We start from the raw sequence: 25,341 nt of genomic DNA, 5'->3' as shown, positions 1-25,341 counted from the left end.
TATATATATATATATATATATATATATATACACACACACTATTCTAGAGATACTATATTATTTATCAAAATAATATTTTTGAATTTATGTTGAAATAAAAATAACCCTAGGACATTACGTAGGGTGGAAATATATGTTGCATCGATATTGGAAAGTAAGTTTTCCATCACAAATAATTTTTAATTTTTTGCAGGTACACCATGAAGATGACAATAATCTAATAACCACCCTAAGGGAGACACATGTCGATAGAATTTTTGTACAACTTCAATAAAATAGTGCTTGTATTCGACAACAACTTCTTGATATGTATGCAGCGGTGAAAAGGAGGCTACAATTTCTTAACAACAAGGATGAAACTTTAAAATGTGAAATATTTGCCCTATAGCCGACATTACTCATATTCACATTTAAACTAAGTTACTGACATATTATAAAACAAGAAACAATCAAGTTGAATATTCGTTGTATTAGAAGACAACATCCATATGACGATACATATTGATTATTCTTAAAAACATGTATTTTATTTATCCATGTATAATATCTATGCCGAGTTATATAGTATACGGTGTTGTAAAGTATTATCAATATTATAAATACAAAGCTTTGATCACGTGCAACGCACGTGCAGAGAAACTAGTTATAATAAAGAAGGAAAGACTTTTGAGATATATGGTCTTAAATAAGCCATAACATTTATATGACTGTAAAATTTTTGAAACTTGTGGTCTGAAATCTGCCATAGTAATTGTGTGGCTATAAATGCTTCATATTAAGAAAATATTGAAATGTGTCAATTTTTTTGGAACAGACTAATAAGGAAATAGTGCCAATCTTTTTGAAACATAGGGAATAAAATATTTGAAACAAAATACTTTTTTTTGTTGCAAATATTTGCAACACACGATTATTTGGAACAAAAGAATTTTAAGCACTTACTCAACATGCAATAAGTTGAATCTTGATCTACTTTAATCTCCTACAACATCTTTCATGTTGATCCTTCCATATGGAGATTCGACACAAAAATCGAAGCTAATCAATATCCTAATTACAATAACAATAACAACAATTAGTATGCCTCACTTCCAATCAAGATCCTAAATATAGCAGATTAATTAAAAGAACTGGGCAAATAGATTTTAACAAAAGGAAAAGCCCTCATTGCCTACAAATAGATGTTATGGATGAAACCAAACTATAGCCTACTTGAAGCTAAATATTATTGCAAACATTTGTTACACACGAGATGATTTGGAAGAGAAGTTTCTTATCAGAACTTGCTCAACATACAAGAAGTTGAATCTTGATCGTGTTTAACCTCGCTACAACATCTTTCAGGTCAATACTTCCTTTAGGAGATTCAATACAACAATCTATTGCCACTTTCATGATGGATACCACACTATCTATCTTTTTCATTAAGTGACCATCAGGTGGCATTATTAAGTTGGCAACTTCTATTATTGCACGTGGGAGTGAGTTGCTCACCCATTGTTTTAAGCTAAGATCTCCATCAAACATTTCATCATTAGGCTTTGTCCTTGTAAATGTTTCCATCAACATGATCCCATATCGCATTATGTTGACACCAATCCTTCCATCCCATACTCTACGTTAAGTCAAAATTTTAAATTCATCATTTACCAGCAGAAAAGATGGAAAGAGAAATACTCAAATGCAACTAATTAAGAGCTTACTTACGTGGTGCAATATAACCCAATGTTGCTAAAGTTTTAGTGTATGAAACACTCTCATCTTCAAAAAGCAGTTTTGAAATGCCAAAGTCACTTAGGTGGGCAACCATGTCCTCGTTCAGCAAGACGTTACTAGGCTTCAGATCACAGTGCATCACGGTCAATGAGCAACCATGGTGCAGATAGTCCAATGCACATGCCACATATTTCATTATACTTAGTCTATGCTTGATGTCTAAGAAGTAGTTGTGCGAATACAACTGTGATAACCTAAAATGTCATCTTTAAATTTAATAAGTAATTCTATATTTTATGACCTTGAAAAGCACCATTTATTATTTCTCGACTTACGTGCGCAGTCCGAAAATTTTTTCGAAAAGTTTTCATGTAAAAAATGGATTAAAATGTGAAATAGAGCTTTAATACTCAAGTGAGTTGACTTTGGTCAATATTTTTAGCAAACAGACCCGGATCAAAATTTTGACAATTCCGATAGCTCCGTATCGTGATTTGGGACATGGGCGTATGCCCGAAATTTAATTTGGAGGATCCTAGCTCAAGTTATGACCATTTAACGGAACTAGCAATTTAAAGGCTAAAGATTTCCAAGTTTGGCCGCGGGGTTGACTTTTTGATATCGGAGCCGGAATCTGATTCTGGAAATTTGAACAGTTCTGTTATATCATTTATGACTTGTGTGCCAAATTTAAAGTCATTCTGGATTCATTTAATATGTTTTGGCACGAGATTTGCAAATTGAAAAGTTTAAAACTCAAAGTTTAAATGAGGGTGTGAATTGTAATTTTAGCATTGTTTGACGTGATACGAGACCCCGAGTAAGTCCGTATTATGTTATTGGACATGTTGGAATATTCGTACGGGGTCCCGAGTACCCCGAGAGTGATACGGATTGAAATCGGATCAAGAACTAAACTTAAGCAAAATTTGTATTTTTCCTTCTGCTGTAATCGCACCTGCGGATTTTTCTCGCAGGTGCGAACTCGCAGAAGCGAGCCTTCGATCGCAGATGCGCCCGGGCGTGGCTGGGCAAAAGTCCGCAGGTGTGGAAACCTGCACGCACCCGCGCGTCCGTAGAGGTGGACCAAATGATCGCAGAAGCGAAGGCAGCGCAGGTGCGCATTTTTCCTCCGCAGGTGCGAGGCCTCGCCTGGCAGCCCCATTTCGCAGATGCGAGATTTTTCTCGTAGATGCGAGCTCGCATGTGCGAGCCCAGGAAGCACAGGTGCGAAAATGCCTGGGGCAGTGTATATATCGAAGAGTCCGATATTATTTTTACATTTTGGTCGTTTTGAGCTCGGTTAAGGCCAATTTTTGGGTGATTTTGTCACGACCCAGAATCCCACCACAAGCGTCATGATGGCAACTAGTCTCTAAGACTAGGTAAGCCGATTTCTATTACCTTTTGAAGCCATTTTTTTTTGAATTAAATAAGTAACCAAAACTAACAGCGGAATAAATATGAATATACAACCTCCCAAGACTGGTACTACTGAGTCACGAACTCTAACTGAATACATGGAATGATCACGAGGAGCGAATATACAATACTGTTTGATTACAAATTAACAGTACAATGAAATGAAAAGACTCCAAGGGACTGCGACGGCCAAGCAGCTCTACCTTGAATCTTTACGATCACGCTTTAACTCTGCTCAAGTCCGATATCTCCAATACCTGGCTCTGCATAAAAATGTGCAGAAGTGTAGAGTGAGCACACCACAACGATGCCTAGTAAGTATCAAGACTAACCTCAATGGAGTAGAGACGAGGTACAGTCAAGACACTCACTAGTCTAATAACATGTGTAATATAATATACAAAATAATAGGAAACAAATAACAACAGAGCAACATGAAACAACCAGTGATATGCACAGCAGACAACAAGAATACCATTAATATCGCTCAAGTATTAATAATTACAATTACACCCAATTAAATCAAGTACTCCAAATAAATGTCTTTCACATATAATTCTTCCAAATAATTCTCTTTCAAATATAATTTTCTCAAATAATTATTTTTTAAATATAATTCTTTCAATAAATCTTTTCAAATATAAATTCCTCAAATAAATATCTTTCAAATATAATTCTTTCATATAATACTTTCTAAGTAAAAATTCTTCCTGAATATAATTCTTTCAATTAAAAAGTCACCATGTGACACCTCATTTCATAATCATAAAAATATGGGTCTCAGCCCATTTTCATATTTTTCATAAACACGGGTCTTAGCCCATTTTTCATATTTTCACGACGCCTCGTGCCCATAATTAAATCATCATATTTTTCCGGCACCTCGTGCCCTCATTTCATATCACAACTGCACGGACAACTCACGTGCCAAATATCATTATCATTTCATCATAGCACCTCGTGCCCACATTTCATATCTCAACTGCACGGACAATTCACGTGCCAAATATCCTCATTATTTACTCACGGCACCTCGTGCCCACATGCTCTCAATTTCAACATAAATCAGATTATTATCAATTTACCAACAACAAGACAAATTACACAAGGTATAAAAATAAACACAAGAAAATCACAACATCACATGAAAATCATCAACACCACAACCCCACATCATCACATATCGTCCCTGACAATAGGCACCCTCATCGCTCCTATTGCCACCCTTATCACTCCTTTAGCCACCCTTATCGCTCCGTCCGGACAATATCAATAGCCACCCTTATCGCTCCTATTGCCACCCTTATCGCTCCTATAGCCACCCTTATCGCTCCGCCCAGACAATATTCCAACAAACACAACAACAGTGATATGCTACCCTTATAACCACATAATATCAACGGTGAAATGCCACCCTTATCTCCCCAAAATAACAACTCACACAACACAACAATTTTACACGGAAAATTATCACAGCAACATAACAAAATCAATTCATGTCACAATTTTCCCAATGGCCACAACCAAATTCCAAAGCTACAACCAAATCAATTAATTTCACAACAAATAGCCAAATGCTCCACACATTGTGTACAACACCCAAAAACAATCAAATAGAGATAGAAATTACTCAACATAAAGCAAAGTCTTCATAAAGATCAAATTTTCAATAATTATATAAGCACCTTTTTTAAGCTCATTTAATTAATTATTTGCGGAGGAAAAAATCCAAAATGAAATTAAGTTCTAATAATTATCAAACAACAAATTCACCAAATTTCATAATAATCAAATAACAATCACATCACATTGTCATATAACAACAGAGTCGACAACAAGGATTTAGGCACGACAAGTAGATGATTAAATACATGCCAATAGTTATCCGATTTACTACATAATATGCTCTAGACTTAAACTCAATAAAATTTGCACATATAAACCAAGTACGTACTCGTCACCTCGCGTACATGGTTTTCAATTATACAAATTGCACATAAGACTCAATGCCTAAGGGGTAATTCCCCCACTCGAGGTTAAGCAAGACACTTACCTTTTTGAAGTTAGGCCGATATTCCAAAATAGCCTTCTTGCTTGAATTAACCTCCGGACAACTCAAATCTATCCAAATTAATTGTATAACTTCATTAAAATTCATCAGAAATAATTCCGGATAATAATACGTCGACTTAAAATTTTATTCCAAAATGTCAATAAAAGTCAACGCGGGACCCACCTCTCGGAACCCAACATAATTTTTATGAAATCCGAACACCCATTCCGATACGAGTTCAACCATACCAATTTTATCGAATTTCAATAACAACTCGACTTCCAAATCTTAAATTTCGTTTTTGGAAGATTTTACAAAAATCTTGATTTTTCCTCCATTAAATCCGAATTAAATGATGGATTCAAAGACATAATCATGGAAATTAATCAAAACTGGATAGGGATCACTTACCCTAAACACCCACGCAACAATCTCTCCAAAAATCGCCATCTACCGAGCTCCAAATTAGATTTTGAGTTATGAACTCAAACCTCCATTTTTGGGACTTTTAATTCTGCCCAGATAGGCCTTCTTCGCGTTCGCGACCATTGCTTCGCATTCGCGAAGGCCAAAACCCAACTGCCTCAAATCCTTCATCGTGTTCGCGACCTCCTTGTCGCATTCGCGAAGGCCAATTGTTTCTGCCCCATCATTTCCTCTTCGCGTTCATGAACTCCTCGTCGCATTCGCGATGACCAGCTGACCAACTCCTTCGCGTTCGCATTCCACGCTTCGCGTTCGCGAAGGCCAAATGACCCCAGGCCCCTATCTTCCTTTCTTCTTCGCGTTCGCATTGCCTGGGCCACGCTCGCGAAGGCTTGCCCTGCTCCTTCTTTGCGTTCGCGTTCACAGCTTCGCGTTCGCGAAGGACAAATCATCAGCCCCTCAAATTCCTCTTCACGAACATGGGACTCCCTTCGCGTTCGCGAAGAAGGAAACCAGACTTCAGCAACAACAGTCCAAATAACTCCAATTTGGTCCGAAACCACCCCGAAACACACCCGAGCCCCTCGGGACTCCGTCCAATCATGCCAACCAGTCCCATAACATATCACAGACTCGCTCGAGGTTTCAAATCACATCAAATAATGCCGAAAATACAAATCGCACCACGAATCGAACTTATGAACTTCAAAAACTTCCAACTTCTAAAACTCATGCCGAAACCTATCAAACCAACCCGGAATGACGTCAAATTTTGCAGGTAAGTCCCAAATAACATAACGGAGATGTTCCAACTCTCGGAATCGTATTCCGACCCCGATATCAAAAATTTAACTCCCCGGTCAAACTTTTTAAAAATTCGACTTTCGCCATTTTAAGCCTAAATTGGCTACAGACCTCAGATTTATAGTCCGGACATGCTCCTAAGTCCAAAATCACCCAGCGGAGCTAACGGAACTGGCGGAACTCTATTCCGGAGTTGTCTTCACACAGTTCCGACTACGGTAAAAATCCTAAGACTTAAGCTTCCATCTCAGGGACTAAGTGTCCCAAATCTCTCAGAATCATCCGTAAATCAAACTCGACCACACACGCGGGTCATAATACATATTGCGAGGCTGCTCAAGATCTTAAGTCACTGAACGGAGCATAAATTCTTAAAATGACAAGTCGGGTCGTTACATTCTCCACCTCTTAAACAAACATTCGTCCTCGAACGTTCTAAGAATCTTTCTGAAGACTTTAAGTTACTGAGTATATTCTTGCACACATACTTGTGAGTGATTTTACATTCCCGCAATTTAACACGGATCCGACAACACCATCTCAATTGAGATCATTTCTTTTATCCATACTTGAAAACTTTAAGGCCATTCTCTTACGCTCCAATATTTTCAAAAGGCCTGATTTCTTACAACAACACACAATATTAGTCTCAACTGGCTATAGCAACTCGTGCCTATGCACATATCAATTTTTTCTCAATAGTGTTGAAGTAATTCAAAACTTTCTCTAGGGTGATACATTATTCCCCGCTTAGGATCATTCGCCCTCAAAAATATAATATAATTTATCTCTTTCTTTGCAAATCTCAATCCCCGAAATTTTACTAACTCCCAATTTTTTCAGAAATTTCGGCAGAGTCTCCCCTATAATTGGGCCTATCCATCTGCCAGAGTAACACCCAAACAACTCCTAACAACATATCCACAACCCAACAAAATACCACAGGGTATATATCAATAACATTAATCTCAGCATTGCATTATCTTAATGATATCAGGACATGAAGCACATCATATGTATGCTCATCACCACATCTCGTCTTAAAATCTGTTCATAATTAATTCCAGCAACATCAATTAATATCATATTAACCATCACCTCGTTTCAAATTTTTACAACACTGATAACAGAACGTGAGGCATGAAGACCTCATGATTACCTACTCAGATTAATGAGTCACATTTAATGCCACCTGGGCACTCATCTCATAGGATTAAACTCATTGTTTACAGCACCAAAAATGGCTGAATATGCACAGAAAAATATACAAAAATTATCAAATAAGCCTAACACGCATGACTCCCTATTAATACTATTGTACAATTAAATTTCACTAAGGGAATTTGTTTTTAAACTTACAAATATTTCACCACAAGGACCTCGTCCTTACATAACTTCCACCTCGGCTTGCAACTCAGTTTAAATATTTCACATCATGTAAAAATGCGAGGATCTCCTCAAATCCGAATCACAATTATGTTGCATATTGTGCCAACTGAAATTTTCAATTTCCTTTCTTTCTTCTTTTCAATATATTTCATAAATAATTTTCACAACATATAATGAACCCTCATACCGGTAGGGCGTATAATTCATAAAAATTGAAATCAATTTTTCTGAAACACATTAAACGCACTGTATTGAATAATAAAATTTTACTTTTGGACTTATAGCCCTTAATGGTGCACAAAAATAAAATGACAGACACAGGCTCACATCTTTAAATCTCCCAACAGGGATACAAATATAAGTGGGTCACAAATTTACGAAGCTCACCCGTGAGTGGAGCATAATATAAGGATTCACCTCAATATTCAGAACCGAATCAAATTAAGAAAAATATCATTTTATAATAAAAATCAGGATCGTACATGTAATGACACCATCCGGTGTATTGGCCTCAGCCAAATCATAGTGATTAAATCAACGGGTCGGGCCTCCACCTCTTAGGCGCCCACTACCCGCCTGTCCTCCACCTCTAGCTGACTATGCACATGGAGTATCAACTGAAATAAAGCTTGTAGCTGGAGTGTTATGATGAAATCCACCCATCCCAAGTTTGGGACAATCTCTCATGATATGCGTAGTATCACCACACTCATAACAACCCTTTTGAGGTCGCGGGTGCTCGTACTGAGTCTGTGTTGGATAACTGGAATAACCACTGTAAGAATCTCGTACCGATGGTGCACTATAAACTGGAGCACTCCGAGTAATCTGATGTACGGACTGAGCTGACCGGCTGCTCGAGCCTCCGCTATAATGGGTTCTAGCTGAAGAGTAAAATCCACTGAACCCTCCAGATCTTTGAGACCTTTTGGCCTCCTTAGACTCCCTTTCCTCACCTAAAACACCCTCAATCTTCCTTGCAATCTCCACTACTTGCTGAAATAGAGTATCGGTTTGCAACTCTCGAGCCATGCATATTTTAATATCATAATCGAGCCCCTCAATGAATCTGCAGACCCGTTCTCTGATTGTAGAAACTAAGATAGGTGCGTGACGGGCTAACTCACTGAACCTGATAGCATATTCTGACACTGTCATAGTGCCCTGACATAACCGTTCAAACTTTGTGCGCCACGCATCTCTGAGAGTCTGGGGAACAAACTCTTTCAAGAACATTTTCGAAAATTGAGCCCAAGTTGGTGGTGTGGCATCGGCTGTTCTACCTTCTTCATAGATTTGCCACCATCGGTACGCTATGCCTGACAATTGACATGTAGTAAAGGAAACTCCGCTCACTTCCACAATATCCATGGTGCGGAGAATACAGTGATAATTTTTCAAAAATCCTTAGGCATCCTCTGTAGTTGTACCACTGAAAGTTGGTGGATCATATTTCTTAAACCTTTCAAGTCTCTTTTGTTCTTCTTTTAATGCCTCGGGCCTGACCTCAGGCCGAACCGGAATAACATATTATACCGGTACTATACCCGGAACCTGACCAATGTGTACCTGCTGCTCTGGAGTGGTGGTAGAAGTCTGAGTTACTCCCCCAATCTGCGAAATATTTGGTGCAACAGAGATCAATCCCGCATGAGTTAATTTACCAAACATACTCAGGAACTATGCTAAGGTCTCTTGAAGTTCGGGGGTAACAACAGGTGCTTCTGGTACCTGTCCCCCAATTGGAGCTACCGGTGGCTCCTCAACTGTTTTTCTGATAGGTGCTCTGGTCGCAGCACGTGCCCTTCCTCGATCTTTACCTCGGCCTCTACCTTGGCCCCGACCTCTTGCAGCCCTAGCAGTATGAGCGGATGCCTGCTCAGCTAACCCGGTAGCACGTGTCCTCACCATCTGTGAGAGAATGGAGATACAAAAGTTCAAATTCCAAATTCAACAAATTCCGCATGACAGGAATGAAAGAAATGGAAATTTCCTAACAGTTCTGTAGCCTCTCGAAGATAAGTACAGATGTCTCCGTACAGATCCGCAAGACTCTACTAGACTCGTTCGTGACTCGTAGAACCTATGAACCTAGAGCTCTGATACCAACTTGTCACGACCCAGAATCCCACCACATGCGTCGTGATGGCACCTAGTCTCTAAGACTAGGTAAGCCTATTTCTATTACATTTTGAAGCCATTCTTTTTTGAATTAAATAAGTAACCAAAACTAACAACGGAATAAATATGAATATACAACCTCCCAAGACTGGTAGTACTGAGTCATGAACTCTAACTGAATAAATGGAATGATCACGAGGAGCGAATATACAATACTGTTTGATTACAAATTAATAGTACAATGAAATGAAAAGACTCCAAGGGACTGCGACGTCCAAGCAGCTCTACCTTGAATCTTTACGATCGCGCTTTAACTCTGCTCAAGTCTGATATCTCCAATACCTGGCTCTGCACAAAAATGTGCAGAAGTATAGAGTGAGCACACCACAGCGGTGCCTAGTAAGTATCAAGACTAACCTCAATGGAGTAGAGACGAGGTACAGTCAAGACACTCACTAGTCTAATAACATGTGCAATATAATATACAAAATAATAGGAAACAAATAACAACAGAGCAACATGAAACAACCAGTGATATGCACAGCAGACAACAAGAATACCATTAATATCGCTCAACTATTAATAATTATAATTACACCCAATTAAATCAAGTACTCCAAATAAATGTCTTTTACATATAATTCTTCCAAATAATTCTCTTTCAAATATAATTTTCTCAAATAATTATTTTTCAAATATAATTCTGTCAATAAATCTTTTCAAATATAAATTCCTCAAATAAATATCTTTCAAATACAATTCTTTCATATAATACTTTCTAAGTAAAAATTCTACCTGAATATAATTCTTTCAATTAAAAAGTCACCATGTGACACCTCATTTCATAATCATAAAAGTATGGGTCTCAGCCCATTTTCATATTTTTCATAAACACGGGTCTTAGCCCATTTTTTATGTTTCCACGATACCTCATGCCCATAATTAAATCATCATATTTTTCCGGCACCTCGTGCCCTCATTTCATATCACAACTGCACGGACAACTCACATGCAAAATATCAATATCATTTCATCACAGCACCTCGTGCCCACATTTCATATCTCAACTGCACGGACAATTCACGTGCCAAATATCCTCATTATTTACTCACGGTACCTCGTGCCCACAGGCTCTCAATTTCAACATAAATCAGATTATTATCAATTTATCAACAACAAGACAAACTGTACATGGTATAAAAATAAACACAAGAAAATCACAATATCACATGAAAATTATCAACACCACAACCCCACATCATCACATATCGTCCCTGACAATAGCTACCCTTATCGCTCCTATTGCCACCCTTATCACTCCTATAGCCACCTTTATCGCTCCGCACCGATAATATCAATAGCCACCCTTATCGCTCCTATTGCCACCCTTATCGCTCCAATAGCCACCCTTATCGCTCTGCCCAGACAATATTCCATCAAACACAACAATAGTGATATTCCATCCTTATAACCACATAATATCAACGGTGAAATGCCACCCTTATCTCCCCAAAATAACAACTCAAACAACACAACAATTTTACACGAAAAATTATTACAGCAATATAACAAAATCAATTCATGTCACAATTTGCCCAATGGCCACAACCAAATTTCAAAGCTACAACCAAGTCAATTAATTTCACAACAAATAGCGAAATGCTCCACACAATGTGTACAACACCCAAAAACAATCAAATAGAGATAGAAATTACTCAACATAAAGCAAAGTCTTCATAAAGATCAAATTTTCAATAATTATATAAGCACCTCTTTTTAAGCTCATTTAATTAATTATTTACGGAGGGGATAATCCAAAATGAAATTAAGTTCCAATAATTATCAAACAACAAATTCACGAAATTTTATAATAATCAAATAACAATCGCATCACATTGTCATATAACAACAGAGTCGACAACAAGGATTTAGGCACGACAAGTAGATGATTAAATACATACCAACAGTTATCCGATTTACTACACAATATGCTCTAGACTTTAACTCAATAAAATTTTTACATATAAACCAAGTACGTACTCGTCACCTCGCGTACATAGTTTTCAATTACATAAATTGGACATAAGACTCAATTCCTAAGCGGTAATTCCCCTACTCGAGGTTAAGCAAGACACTTACCATTTTGAAGTTAGGCCGATACTCCAAAATAGCATTCTTGCTTGAATTGACCTCCGGACAGCTCTAATCTATCCAAATTAATTGTATAACTTCATTAAAATTCATCGGAAACAATTCCGGATAATAATATGTCGACATAAAATTTTATTCCAAAAAGTCAACAAAAGTCAACGTGGGACCCGCCTATCGGAACCCAACATAATTTTCATGAAATCCGAACACCATTCCGATACGAGTTCAACCATACCAATTTTATCGAATTTCAATAACAACTCGACTTCGAAATCTTAAATTTCGTTTTTGGAAGATTTTACAAAAATCTTGATTTTTCCTCCATTAAATCCGAATTAAATGATGGATTCAAAGACATAATCATGGAAATTAATCAAAACTGGATAGGGATCACTTACCCTAAACACCCACGCAACAATCTCTCCAAAAATCGCCATCTACCGAGCTCCAAATTAGATTTTGAGTTATGAACTCAAACCTCCATTTTTGGGACTTTTAATTCTGCCCAGATAGGCCTTCTTCGCGTTCGCGACCATTGCTTCGCATTCGCGAAGGCCAAAACCCAACTGCCTCAAATCCTTCATCGTGTTCGCGACCTCCTTGTCGCATTCGCGAAGGCCAATTGTTTCTGCCCCATCATTTCCTCTTCGCGTTCATGAACTCCTCGTCGCATTCGCGATGACCAGCTGACCAACTCCTTCGCGTTCGCGTTCGCGTTCCACGCTTCGCGTTCGCGAAGGCCAAACGACCCCAGGCCCCTATCTTCCTTTCTTCTTCGTATTCGCTTTGCCTGGGCAGCGTTCGCGAAGGCTTGCCCTGCTCCTTCTTCGCGTTCGCGCTCACAGCTTCGCGTTCACGAAGGACAAATCATCAGCCCCTCAAATTTCTCTTCGCGAACGCGGGACTCCCTTCGTGTTCTTGAAGAAGGAAACCACACTTCAGCAACAGCAGTCCAAACAACTCCAATTTGGTCCGAAACCACCCCGAAATACACCCGAGCCCCTCGGGACCCCGTCCAATCATGCCAACTAGTCCCATAACATATCACGGTCACTTGAGGTTTCAAATCACATCAAATAATGCCGAAAATACAAATCGCACCACGAATCGTACTTATGAACTTCAAAAACTTTCAACTTCTAAAACTCTTACCAAAACCTATCAAACCAACCCGGAATGACGTCAAATTTTGTAGGCAAGTCCCAAATAACATAACGGAGTTGTTCCAATTTTCGGAATCACATTCCGACCCCGATATAAAAGAGTCAACCCCCCGTCAAACTTCCCAAAAATTCGACTTTCGCCATTTTAAGCCTAAATTGGCTACAGACCTCAGATTCACAGTCCGGACACGCTCCTAAGTCAAAAATTACCCAACGGAGCTAACGGAACTGACGAAACTCTATTCCGGAGTCGTCTTCACTCAGTTCCGATTACGATAAAAATCCTAAGACTTAAGCTTCCATCTTAGGGTCTAAGTGTCCCAAATCTCTCCGAATCATCCGTAAATCAAACTCGATCACACACGCGGGTCATAATACATATTGCGAGGCTGCTCAAGACCTTAAGTCACTGAACGGGGCGTAAATTCTTAAAATGACAAGTCGGGCCGTTACAGATTTTCACGGGAAACATTGGGGTAAGTGTTACTTACCCTATATTGATTATATTTCATGATTCCATACTCTTTTATATCATGAATCCGTGAATTTATGGAAGAAAAATTAGATATTTCTAAAATCTTCCAAAAACGAGAAATTTAGATTTGAAGGTCCATTTGATATCGGAATTGGACAATTTTTGTATGGTTGAACTCGTATTGGAACGGGTGTTTGGATTTTGTGAATATTTTTGGGATTTGAGATGTGGGTCCCACTGTCTAATATTTAAATGAATTTTGGATTTTTTTCCAAAAAATTTATAAATTCATATGGAATTAATTTCTATGATTAGTATTGAATATATCGAATTGTTTGTGAATTGATTTGAAGCTTCCAGAGATAAATTTAAAAGAAAAAGCTGTGGTTGAGTAATTGATTGAAATTTGCAAAGCGAGGTAAGTGTCGTGGTTAACCTTGACTTAAGGGAATAGGACCCTTAAATTATTTGTTATGTTAATTGCATGTGAACGACGTATAGGCGAGGTGACGAGTGTCTATACGTCGTCAAATTAATTATTTGCCTGCTTACTTTAAAAATCATAAATTATTTTAAATCATAAATTAATTATTATAATAATTGTTTTTCTCCTATTCTTTGTCAAATATTAATTTTTGAATTCCTGCATTAATTGTTACATGCTATTTGAATAATGTGTTTTAATTGTTATTTGACATTTAGCATATTAAATATTAAACTACCCTAATTTCTCTATTATTTTCATAATAAATTGTTATTTGTCATTGTTTGGTTCATAAATAAATTATAATTATTGTGTGCCTTGATGCTTAATAATTTTTCATTGGACGTGGTATTTATTGGAGAAAGTTTTATTACATTTATGAGTTGTTTAAAATTATATTGGGGGAACGGGTTGCACGCCACAACGGAAATGAAAGTATATATATTTATTGGAGGATCGGATTGCACGCCGCAATAGACTTATTTAAAAGTCAATATTGGGAGATCGGATTACATGCCGCAATAGACTTATTTAAAAGTCAATATTGGGGGATCGGATTGCACGCCGCAATAGACTTTTTTAAAAGTCTATATATATACTTGATTTAAATAAATATATAATAGACTTGATTAAAATAAATATATTGGAGGAGCAGGTTGCACGCCGCAACAGAATTAAATGTGAATATATTGTGAGAGCGGGTTGCACGCTGTAACAGAATTAAATGTGAATATATTGTGAGAGCGGGTTGCACGCTGCAATAGAATTGGGTGAAATAATAATGGATTATGACTATTGAGTTGGCTTCGATTATTATAAATGAGTTACCTGATTTATTTCTATTATTTGTTGTTGTTATTAATATTGCGTACAGATTAATGTAAGTGAACCGCCTTAGCCTCGTCACTACTTCGTCGAGGTTAGGCTCAGCACTTACCAGTACATGGGGTCGGTTGTACTAATACTATACTTTGCACTTCTTGTGCAGATTTCGAAGTTGGTCCCAGCGGCGTGTCATAAACTTGCTCGGATTTCAGCTAATCGGAGGAGACTTGAGGTATAACTGCATGGCGTCCGCAGTTCTGAAGTCCTCGTCTATTTTACTTTAGCTGTGTGTTTATTTCCAGACAACTTTATTTTATTCAGACCTTTATTTGTATTATTCTAGACGCTCGTGCACTTGTGTTACCAATTCTGGGATGATATTTAGACACCGTTGTATTTTTGGATTATTCACTATATTTCAAACTTTTCTTCCGCATTTGTTTTTTTGATTATTAATAATTTAAAAATTATTTAAAAATTGGTTAATATTATTCTAACGTTGGCTTGCCTAGCAAGTGAAATGTTAGGCGCCATCACGGTCCGAAGGTGGAAATTTCGGGTCGTGACAGTTTGTATCAGAGCACCAGGTTACATAGGTCTCACGAGTCACGAGCAAGCTTAGTAGAGTTTGAAGGATCTGTACGGATATGTCTGTACTTATCTCTCAGAGGCTATGAAGTTTAGGTACAATATCACTTCTTTCTTATTCTATCTTGCGGTTTTATTCTATCATTGATGATTGAACCATTCTGCTCTTATTCTCTCGCAGATGGTGAGAACATGTAATACCTCTACCGATGGGCAGGGACCAGAACCCCCGGTGGCAACTATGGCCAGGGGTAGAGTTCGAGGCCGAGGTCATGCTAGAGGCCAAGGTAGAGCTCAGTCCAGAGCTCGAGCAGCTGCACCTGTTGAAGAACCTCAGGTGGACCTTCAGGAGGAGGTTCCAATTCAGAATGTACTAGTTGGACCAGTTCAGGTCCCGGGAGGATTCATAGACACTCCAGTACTTCAGGACGCTCTAGTCTGTTTGGTAAGTCTTATGGAGGGTGTGGCCCAGAATGGTATATTTCCAGTGGCACCAACCGTCTCACAGGTTGGGGGAGGAGCACAAACTCCCACTACTCCCGCTCCAGAGCAGATGGCTCCCCAGAATCAGGCTCCAGCAGCCCCGCCAGTTGGGGTAGCTCAGCCAGTTGTTGCGGCATAGATTAGTGATAGGCCCGCCATGTCTTTTGAGGCCTTATTGAGACTGGATAAGTTTACCAAGCTCTTTCCAGTTCACTTAAGTGGTACACCTTCTGAGGACCCACAGGATTATCTTGAACGCTGTCATGAGGTGCTGCGGAACATGGGTATAGTTGAGACCAATGGAGTTGATTTTACTGTATTTCAGATGACGGGTTCCACCAAGAGGTAGTGGAGAGATTATACATTGACCTGACTAGTAGGATCGCCTGCACTTACATGGGAGCAGTTCTTTCAGCTATTTCTGGAAAAGTTCCTCCCTATCATATTGAGAAAGGAATTCCACAAGCAATTTGAGCGTCTGCAGCAGGGCAGTATGACTATTACTCAGTATGAGTCCCGTTTTGTGGATTTGGCCCGTTATGCTCTCCTTTTACTACCTACGGAGGGAGAGAGAGTGAGGAGGTTTATTGAGGGACTCACTCACCCTATCAGACTTCAGATGGCCAAGGAGACCGGAAGTGAGATTTCTTTTCACGCGGCTGCTAATGTCGTAAGTAGGATCGATATGGTTCTTGCACAGGAGAGAGGGTAGAGGCCCGATAAGAGGCCTCGTCAGTTTGGTGGTTTCAGTGGTGCCTCGTCTGGAGGCAGAGATAATTTTGGTAGGGGTCATCCTCCCAGACCATTTCATTCAGCACTTCATGTATCTCCTGGTGCTTCAGGGAGTCACGGTCCTATTATGCATTACTTTGGGCAGCCAACATTTAGTGCACATTCAGCTCCTATCAGTGCACCACCACTCCAGAGTTACTACAGTGGTTATCCGGCCCATCTGGGTCAGCTTCAGCTTCAGCAGCCACGGCATCAGGATGGGTGCTATGAGTGTGGGAACATTGGTCACATCAGGAGGTATTGCCCTAGATTGGCGAGTAACAGACATCATACCGGCACTGGTTGCTTCACTGCCTGCTCAACCAGCTAGAGGTAGGGGTTAGACAGCTAGAGGTGGAGGTCAGGCCATTAGAGGTGGAGGTCAGGCCATTAGAGGTGAAGGTCAGGCCGTTAGAGGTGGAGGCCAACCAGTTAGAGACAGTCCCAGGGACGCAGTTCAAAGTGGTGGGGCCCAACCCCGATTTTATACTTTTCCAGCTAGGCCTGAGGCCTAGTCATCTGATGTTGTGATCACCGGTATTATTCCAGTTTGCCATAGAGATGCTTCAGTTCTATTTGATCCAGGATCTACTTATTCCTATGTGTCCTCCTATTTTGCTTCATATTTGGTTGTGCCTTGTGATTCCTTGAGTGCTTCTGTGTGTGTATCTACACCGGTGGGAGACTCTGTTGTAGTAGATCATATCTATCATTCGTGCGTGGTTACTATTTGTAATCTTGAGACTAGTGTGGATCTTCTACTTCTTGATATGGTAGATTTTGATGTCATCTTAGGTATGGATTGGATGTCACCTTATCATGCTATATTGGATTGTCATGCCAAGATAGTGACCCTAGCCATGCCGGGGTTACCTCGGTTAGAGTGGAAAGGAACTCCTGGTCATTCTGCCAGCAGGGTTATTTCTTATATGAAAGCTTAGCGTATGGCAGAGAAAGGGTGTCTACCCTATTTAGCTTATATTCGGGATCCCAGTGCGGATGTCCCTTCTATGGACTCAGTACCAGTTGTTCGTGAATTTCCAGAAGTATTTCCTGCAGATTTGCCGGGATGCCACGCGACAGAGATATTGACTTCTGTATTGATTTGGCTCCGGGCACTCAACCCATTTCTATTCTGCCATACCGTATGGCCCCGCCGGAGTTGAAAGAATTGAAAGAGCAGTTACAAAACTTGCTTGATCAGGGATTCATTAGACCTAGTGTCTCGCCCTGGGTGCACCAGTATTATTTGTAAAGAAGAAAGATGGCTATATGCGGATGTGTATAGACTATCGGCAGTTGAACAAGGCCACTATCAAAAACAAATATCCGCTGCCAAGAATTGATGACTTATTTGATCAGCTTCAGGGTGCCAAGGTATTTTCGAAGATTGATTTGAGATCTGGTTACCATCAGTTGAAGATTAGGGCATCTGATGTCCCTAAGACAGCTTTTCGAACTCGGTATGGGCATTACGAATTCCTAGTGATGTCATTTGGGTTGACAAATGCCCCAGCAACATTTATGGATTTGATGAATCGGGTGTTCAAGCCTTATTTGGATTCTTTTGTGGTTGTATTCATTGATGATATCTTGATTTACTCCAGCAGTCGAGAGGAGCATGAGCATAATCTTTGAAGTGTGCTTCACACTTTGAAGAATAATCAGTTATATGCCAAGTTTTTCAAAATGAGTTTTGGTTAGACTCAATTGCCTTTTTGGGGCATGTTGTATTGGCAGAAGGCATAAAGGTGGATCCTAAGAAGATTGAGGCTGTTCAGAATTGTCCTAGACCTACTTCAGTTACAGAAATTCGGAGTTTCCTGGGTATAGCAGGTTATTATCGTCGGTTCGTGGAAGGGTTTTCATCTATAGCAAGCCCATTGACCAGATTGACCCAGAAAGGTGTCCCATTCAGATGGTTAGACGAGTGTGAGTTGAGCTTTCAGAAGCTTAAGACCGCTTTGACTACGGCGCCAGTGTTGGTATTACCCACAGGTTTAGGATCGTATACGGTATATTGTGATGTATCCCACATTGGGCTTGGTGCAGTATTAATGCAAGATGGCAAGGTAATTGCATATGCGTTGTGGCAGTTGAAAGTTCACGAGAAAAATTATCCTGTTCATAACTTAGAATTGGCAGCCATTGTTCATGCGCTGAAGATTTAGAGGCATTATCTCTACGGTGTCTCGTGTGAGGTATTTACTGATCATCGTAGCCTTCAGTATCTGTTCAAACAAAAGGATCTTAATTTGAGGCAGAGAAGATGGTTGGAGTTGTTGAAAGACTATGATATCACCATTTTGTATCACCCCGAAAAGGCCAATGTGGTTGCTAACACTTTGAGTAGAAAGGTTGTGAGTATGGGCAGTCTTGCATGTATTCCGGTTGGTAAGAGGCCATTAGCTGCAGATGTTCAGACTTTGGCTAATCAGTTTGTGAGGTTAGATGTTTCAGAACCCAGTCGGGTTCTAGCTTGCACAATTGCTCATTCTTCTTTATATGAGCGCATCAGAGAGAGGCAATATGATGATCCTCATTTACTTGTCCTTAAGGACACGGTGCGGCACGGTGATGCCAAACATGTTGCTGTGTGGGAAGATGAGGTTCTGCGAATACAAGGTCGTATTTGTGTGCCTAATGTGGATGGGTTTCATGAATTAATTCTTGAAGAAGCACATAGTTCCAGGTATTCTATTCATCCAGGTACCGCCAAAATGTATCAAGATTTGCGGCAACATTATTGGTGGAGGAGAATGAAAAAGGATATAGTTGCATATGTAGCTCGGTGTCTGAATTGTCAGCAAGCTAAGTACGAGCATCAAAGACCTGGTGGTTTGCTTTAGAAGTTAGAAATTCCCGAGTGGAAGTAGGAGCGTATCACTATGGATTTTGTTATTGGGCTTCCACGGACTCAGAGAAAATTTGACGCAGTTTGGGTCATTATGGACAGGTTGACCAAGTCAGCACATTTCATTCCAGTGGCAGTTACCTATTCTTCAGAGAGGTTAGCTGAAATTTACATTCGTTAGATTGTCCGCCTTCACGGTGTGCCCGTGTCTATTATTTTAGATCGAGGTACGCAGTTTACCTCACACTTCTGGAGGGCTGTATAGAGTGAGTTAGGCACGCGGGCTGAGTTGAGTTCAACATTTCATTCATAGACAGACGGACAGTCAAAGCGCACCATTCAGATATTGGAAGATATGCTTCGCGCTTGTGTTATAGACTTTGGAGGTTCGTGGGATCATTTCTTGCCACTTGTGGAGTTTGCTTATAATAATAGCTACCAGTCGAGCATTCAAATGGCTCCATATGAGGCATTATACGGAAGGCGATGCCGTTCACCAGTTGGCTGGTTTGAACCAGGCGAGGCTCGGTTGTGGGGTACCGATTTGGTATAGGATGCCTTGGATAAGGTCAAGATTATTCAGGATTGACTTCGCACAACTCAGTCTAGGCAAAAGAGTTATGCCGACCGTAAAGTTCGTGATATTTCATTCATGGTTGGAGAAAGAATATTGCTCTGAGTTTGTTTCACCTATGAAAGGTGTAATGAGGTTCGGAAAGAAGGGCAAGTTGAGCCCTAGGTATATCGGACCCTTTGAAATTCTTGAAAGGGTGGGTGAAGTAGTTTACAGGCTTGCATTACCACCTAGTTTATCAGCGGTTCATCTGGTGTTTCATGTGTCTATGCTCCAGAAATTGGAAGATATGCTTCGCGCTTGTGTTATAGACTTTGGAGGTTCGTGGGATCATTTCTTGCCACTTGTGGAGTTTGCTTATAATAATAGCTACCGGTCGAGCATTCAAATGGCTCCATATGAGGCATTATACGGAAGGCGATGCCGTTCACCAGTTGGCTGGTTTGAACCAGGAGAGGCTCGGTTGTGGGGTACCGATTTGGTATAGGATGCCTTGGATAAGGTCAAGATTATTCAGGATTGACTTCGCACAACTCAGTCTAGGCAAAAGAGTTATGCCGACCGTAAAGTTCGTGATATTTCATTCATGGTTGGAGAAAGAATATTGCTCTGAGTTTGTTTCACCTATGAAAGGTGTAATGAGGTTCGGAAAGAAGGGCAAGTTGAGCCCTAGGTATATCGGACCCTTTGAAATTCTTGAAAGGGTGGGTGAAGTAGTTTACAGGCTTGCATTACCACCTAGTTTATCAGCGGTTCATCTGGTGTTTCATGTGTCTATGCTCCAGAAATTTCATGGCGATCCATCCCATGTGTTAGATTTTAGCTCAATCCAATTAGACAAAGATTTGACTTACGAGGAGGAGCCGGTGGCCATTCTAGCCCGGCAGGTACGACAATTGAGGTCTAAGAGTTATCCTTCAGTTCGGGTGCAATGGAGAGGTCAGCCGGTAGAGGCATCTACATGGGAGTCCGAGTCAGACATGCGGAGTACATATCCACACCTTTTCTCCAGCTCAGGTACTTTTTTTTTCTAACTCCGTTCGATGACGAACGTTTGTTTTAGAGGTGGAGAATGTGATGACCCAAAATGTCATCTTTAAATTTAATAAGTAATTCTATGTTCTAAGACCTCGAAAAGCACCATTTATTATTCCTCGACTTGTGTGCGCGGTCCGAAAATTTTTTCGGAAAGTTTTCATATGTAAAATGGATTAAAATGTGAAATAGAGCTTTAAAACTCAAGTGAGTTGACTTTGGTCAACATTTTTAGCAAACTGTAACGACCCGGCCGGTCGTTTTGAGTATTATAATCCCGTTTCCGCATTTACTGCTCAAATTGTGAATTGTTATTTGGCCTGTCGGGGTAATTAGTTTGGGTTCGGTGAGGTTTTGAAATGATTTGGAGCGCTTAGTTCCAAGGTTTAGAATTTAAGTTGAAAAGGTTGACCGGATGTTAACTTATGTGTAACGACCCCGGAGAAATTTTGCTAAGGAAATGAAGGTTTGGTGGTGCCGAGGTAGATCAATTGGGTTGAACAATGCACCGATGTGTAAAGGAAAATTTTGTTGGAAAAGGGTCGTTTCTGCGACCACTATGTGGTCGCAGAATCACTCTGCGAACCGCATAATGGTCGCAAAGTGGATCAGGTGAGGGGCGAGATTTAAGGAAAATCTGTGGTGCACTATGCGACCGCAGACCTATTTTGCGGTGCATTATGCGACCGCAGAACTAGTATGCGGACTGCATAATGACCGCAGACCGGGTCAGTAACGCCCAACTTTGGAGGCCAAATTATACGGCCGGTATGCGGACCGCATACCTGTTATGCGATCGCATATGCGACCGCATAACTGCGTCGGAGCTTCCATTCTTTCTAATTTTTGACCCGACCCAACTTCGAGTTATAGCCCTTGAAGCTCATTTTTGAGCCAAAATCTGATATTTTAGAGAGAGGTGAGAGCATTTTGGAGAGAGAAAGTGAAGACTTAGTCATTTATCCATCAATTCGTGTTTAAGGTTTGAAGATTTCACAAGGATCTTGCTAGGGCTTCAAAGAGGTAAGAATCTTTCTCCTCAATTCTTCAATTTCTGGTTTGGAGTAAAGACATATGATTAATAATATGATTCTTGAGTGTAAGAGTACTATGTATGCATACCAATAAGGGTGTGGAAGGATTGTTAAGTTCAAATGGGTAAGGATTGAGTTGAAAATGGTAGAAATCTTCATAGACTTTAATTGAAGATTTGAGGGTCGAGTTGATGTTGGATTTTGGTGAAATTTATATGGTTGGACTAGTGGTTGGATGGGCGTTCATATTCTGTAACTTTTGTCGGGTTCCGAGACATGGGCCCTACGGGCGATATTTGAGTTAATTTCGGATTTTATTAGAAAAATTGGTATTTCCTTACGGAATTAATTACAATAATTTGTATTAATTGAATCGAATTAATTGTGGCTAGATACGAGGCTTTCGGAGACCAATTCTCACGGCAATGGCATAGCGGAATAAATAATTACACGGGTTGAGGTACGTAACAATTATAAATCTGGTCCTGAGGGTATGAAACCCCAGATTTTGGTATCATGTGATTATTTTGGAGGTGACGCACATGCTAGGTGACGGGCGTGTGAGCATGCACCGAGGGGATTGTGACTTGGTTCGTCCCGAAAAAACTATAAAGTTGAATAATTTATTGTTTGCTATATGATCTCTATGTGTTGAAGAAATTTGACTATAAATCATGGTAGAAATCAAGCTTAGGCTATGTTATAGTACTGTTGATACCCGTAGAGATCGCGTACTTGTTGAATTAATTGCTAATTGTTGTCTTGTACTCAGTCATGATTTTTCTTGCATATTATACCTCAGTCTTTCTGGATATTAGTTGATATACTAAGTTATCTTTGTTTGGGCTGATCTTTGTGATTTCTGAGAGCTCGAGAGACTTGAGAGGTTAAGGACTGAGTAAGGCCGAGGGCCTGTCGGTGAGGTAAGGATATTATGGCACGTGAGTTGTCCGTGCAGGAAATTATAGCACGTGAGTTGTCCGTGCAGATTATGGCGCTTAGGCTGTAGGAGCCCCTCCGGAGTCTGTACACACCCCTAGTGAGCGCGGGTACCCATTGAGTGTGAGTGCTGAGGGCTGAGAGCCGAGTGGTTGAGTTGTTATGATGAGCTGAGTGACTGTTGCCTGAAAGGCTGTACTTGCTTTGCATTTGTTGTTGCACTTGGTTGCTATCTGTCATTGTTGTGAAATCTCTGAAAGAATTTATATCCAGATTACTTGAAATTGAACTGTATAAAATTAATTTGACTTAAACTGCCGGATATGAAAGCATGTCTATTCTTTGCTGGAACTACTGAAAGTGAACTATGACTGTGTAGCTCATCATTATCTTCAGTTCCTTAGTTATTATTGTTACTTGCTGAGTTAGTTGTACTCATACTACACCCTGCACTTCGTGTGCAGATCCAGGTGTTCCTGAACATAGCGGGTGCTTGATCCTTTCGCGCGGTTGATTTTCAGGAGATTTTGAGGTAGCTGCCGTGTTCCGCAGACCTTGCCTCTCCTTCTCTATCTCTTTGTTCACTGTATTTGGTCTCAGACTATTATTGACCATATTTTTCAGACTTGTACTCATATTAAATGCTCATGTACTTAGTGACACCAGGTTTTAGGAGTGTTGTATCGGAAATTGCTAGATTTTGGTATTGTAATAAACATTTTTTTTACTTAAAGGAAATCGTGGGTTATTGATGTTGTCGGCTTCACTAGTACTGAGATAGGCGCCATCACGACGGGTTAGGATTTTGGGTTGTGACACAAACGGACCCGGATCAGTGTTTTGACAGTTCCGGTAGCTCTGTATCGTGATTTGGGACTTGGGCGTATACTCGGAATTTAATTTGGAGGTTCCTAGCTCAAGTTATGACCATATAACGGAACTAGCAATTTAAAGGCTAAAGATTTTCAAGTTTGACCACGGGGTTGACTTTTTGATATCGGAGCCGAAATCTGATTCTGGAAATTTGAACAGCTCTGTTATGTCATTTATGAATTGTGTGCCAAATTTGAAGTCATTCCGGATTCATTTAATATGTTTTGGCACGAGATTTGCAAATTTAAAAGTTTAAAACTAAAAGTTTGAATCGGGGTGTGAATTGCAATTTCAGCGTTGTTTGACGTGATACGAGACCCCGAGTAGGTCCGTTTTATGTTATTGGACTTGTTGGTATATTCGTACGGCGTCCCGAGTACCCCAAGAGTGGTACAGATTGAAATCGGATCAACAACTGGACTTAAGCAAAATCTGTATTTTTCCTTCTGCTGTAATCGCACCTGCGGATTTTTCTCGCAGGTGCGAGCTCGCAGAAGCGAGCCTTCGATCGCAGATGCACCCGGGCGTGGCCGGCAAAAGTTCGCAGGTGCGGAAACCTGCACGCACTCGCGCGTCCGCAGAAGCGGACCAAATGATCCCAGAAGCGAAGGCAGCGCATGTGCGCATTTTCCTCCGCAGGTGCGAGGCCTCGCCTGGCAGCCCCATTTCGCAGATGCAAGATTTTTCTCGCAGATGCGAGCTCGCATGTGCGAGCCCAGGTACCGCAGGTGCAGAAATGCCTGGGTAGTGTATATATCGAAGAGTCCGATATTATTTTCACATTTTGGTCGTTTTGAGCTTGGTTAAGGCGAATGTTTGGGCGATTTTCGCGGGAAACATTGGGGTAAGTGTTCCTTATTCTATTATTATTATATTTCATGATTCCATACTCGTTTATATCATGAATCCGTGAATTTATGGAAGAAAAATCAGATTTTTCTAAAAATGTTCCAAAAATGAGAAATTTAGATTTGAAAGTCCATTTGATATCGGAATTGGATAATTTTTGTATGGTTGAACTCATATCGGAACGGGTGTTCGAATTTCGAGATTTTTTTCAGGATTTGAGACGTGGGTCCCACTGTCGAATATTTAAATGAATTTCGAATTTTATCCATAAAATTTATAAATTCATATGGAATTAATTCCTATGATTAGTAT

At 40.0% G+C, this 25,341-nt stretch overlaps 1 protein-coding gene across 1 annotated transcript; it reads right to left on the bottom strand.

Moving 5' to 3' along the window:
- Positions 1-1,287: 1,287 nt before the first annotated feature.
- LOC142169952 (putative LRR receptor-like serine/threonine-protein kinase At3g47570) lies at positions 1,288-1,912 on the bottom strand. The gene is made up of 2 exons (XM_075231898.1): positions 1,704-1,912; positions 1,288-1,615 (listed from the first exon to the last, which is right to left on the bottom strand). The coding sequence occupies exons 1-2, from the start codon at positions 1,910-1,912 to the stop codon at positions 1,288-1,290; spliced, it is 537 nt and encodes a 178-aa protein (XP_075087999.1).
- Between the last annotated feature and the right edge of the window lie 23,429 nt (positions 1,913-25,341).

The sequence above is a fragment of the Nicotiana tabacum genome, chromosome 15 (genome assembly GCF_000715075.1).
Source record: "Nicotiana tabacum cultivar K326 chromosome 15, ASM71507v2, whole genome shotgun sequence".
Lineage (NCBI taxonomy): Eukaryota > Viridiplantae > Streptophyta > Magnoliopsida > Solanales > Solanaceae > Nicotiana > Nicotiana tabacum.
The sequence above is the reverse complement of the archived record's forward strand: the minus strand, read 5'-3'. Positions and strand labels throughout refer to the sequence as shown.

Excerpts from the sequence above, each read along its gene's own strand:
- LOC142169952 (XM_075231898.1), bottom strand. The coding sequence starts at position 1,912 with ATGAAATATGTGGCATGTGCATTGGACTATCTGCACCATGGTTGCTCA. Across the intron at positions 1,616-1,703 it reads GGTTATATTGCACCACGTAA|AGTATGGGATGGAAGGATTG; the intron begins GTAAGCTCTTAA and ends GACTTAACGTAG.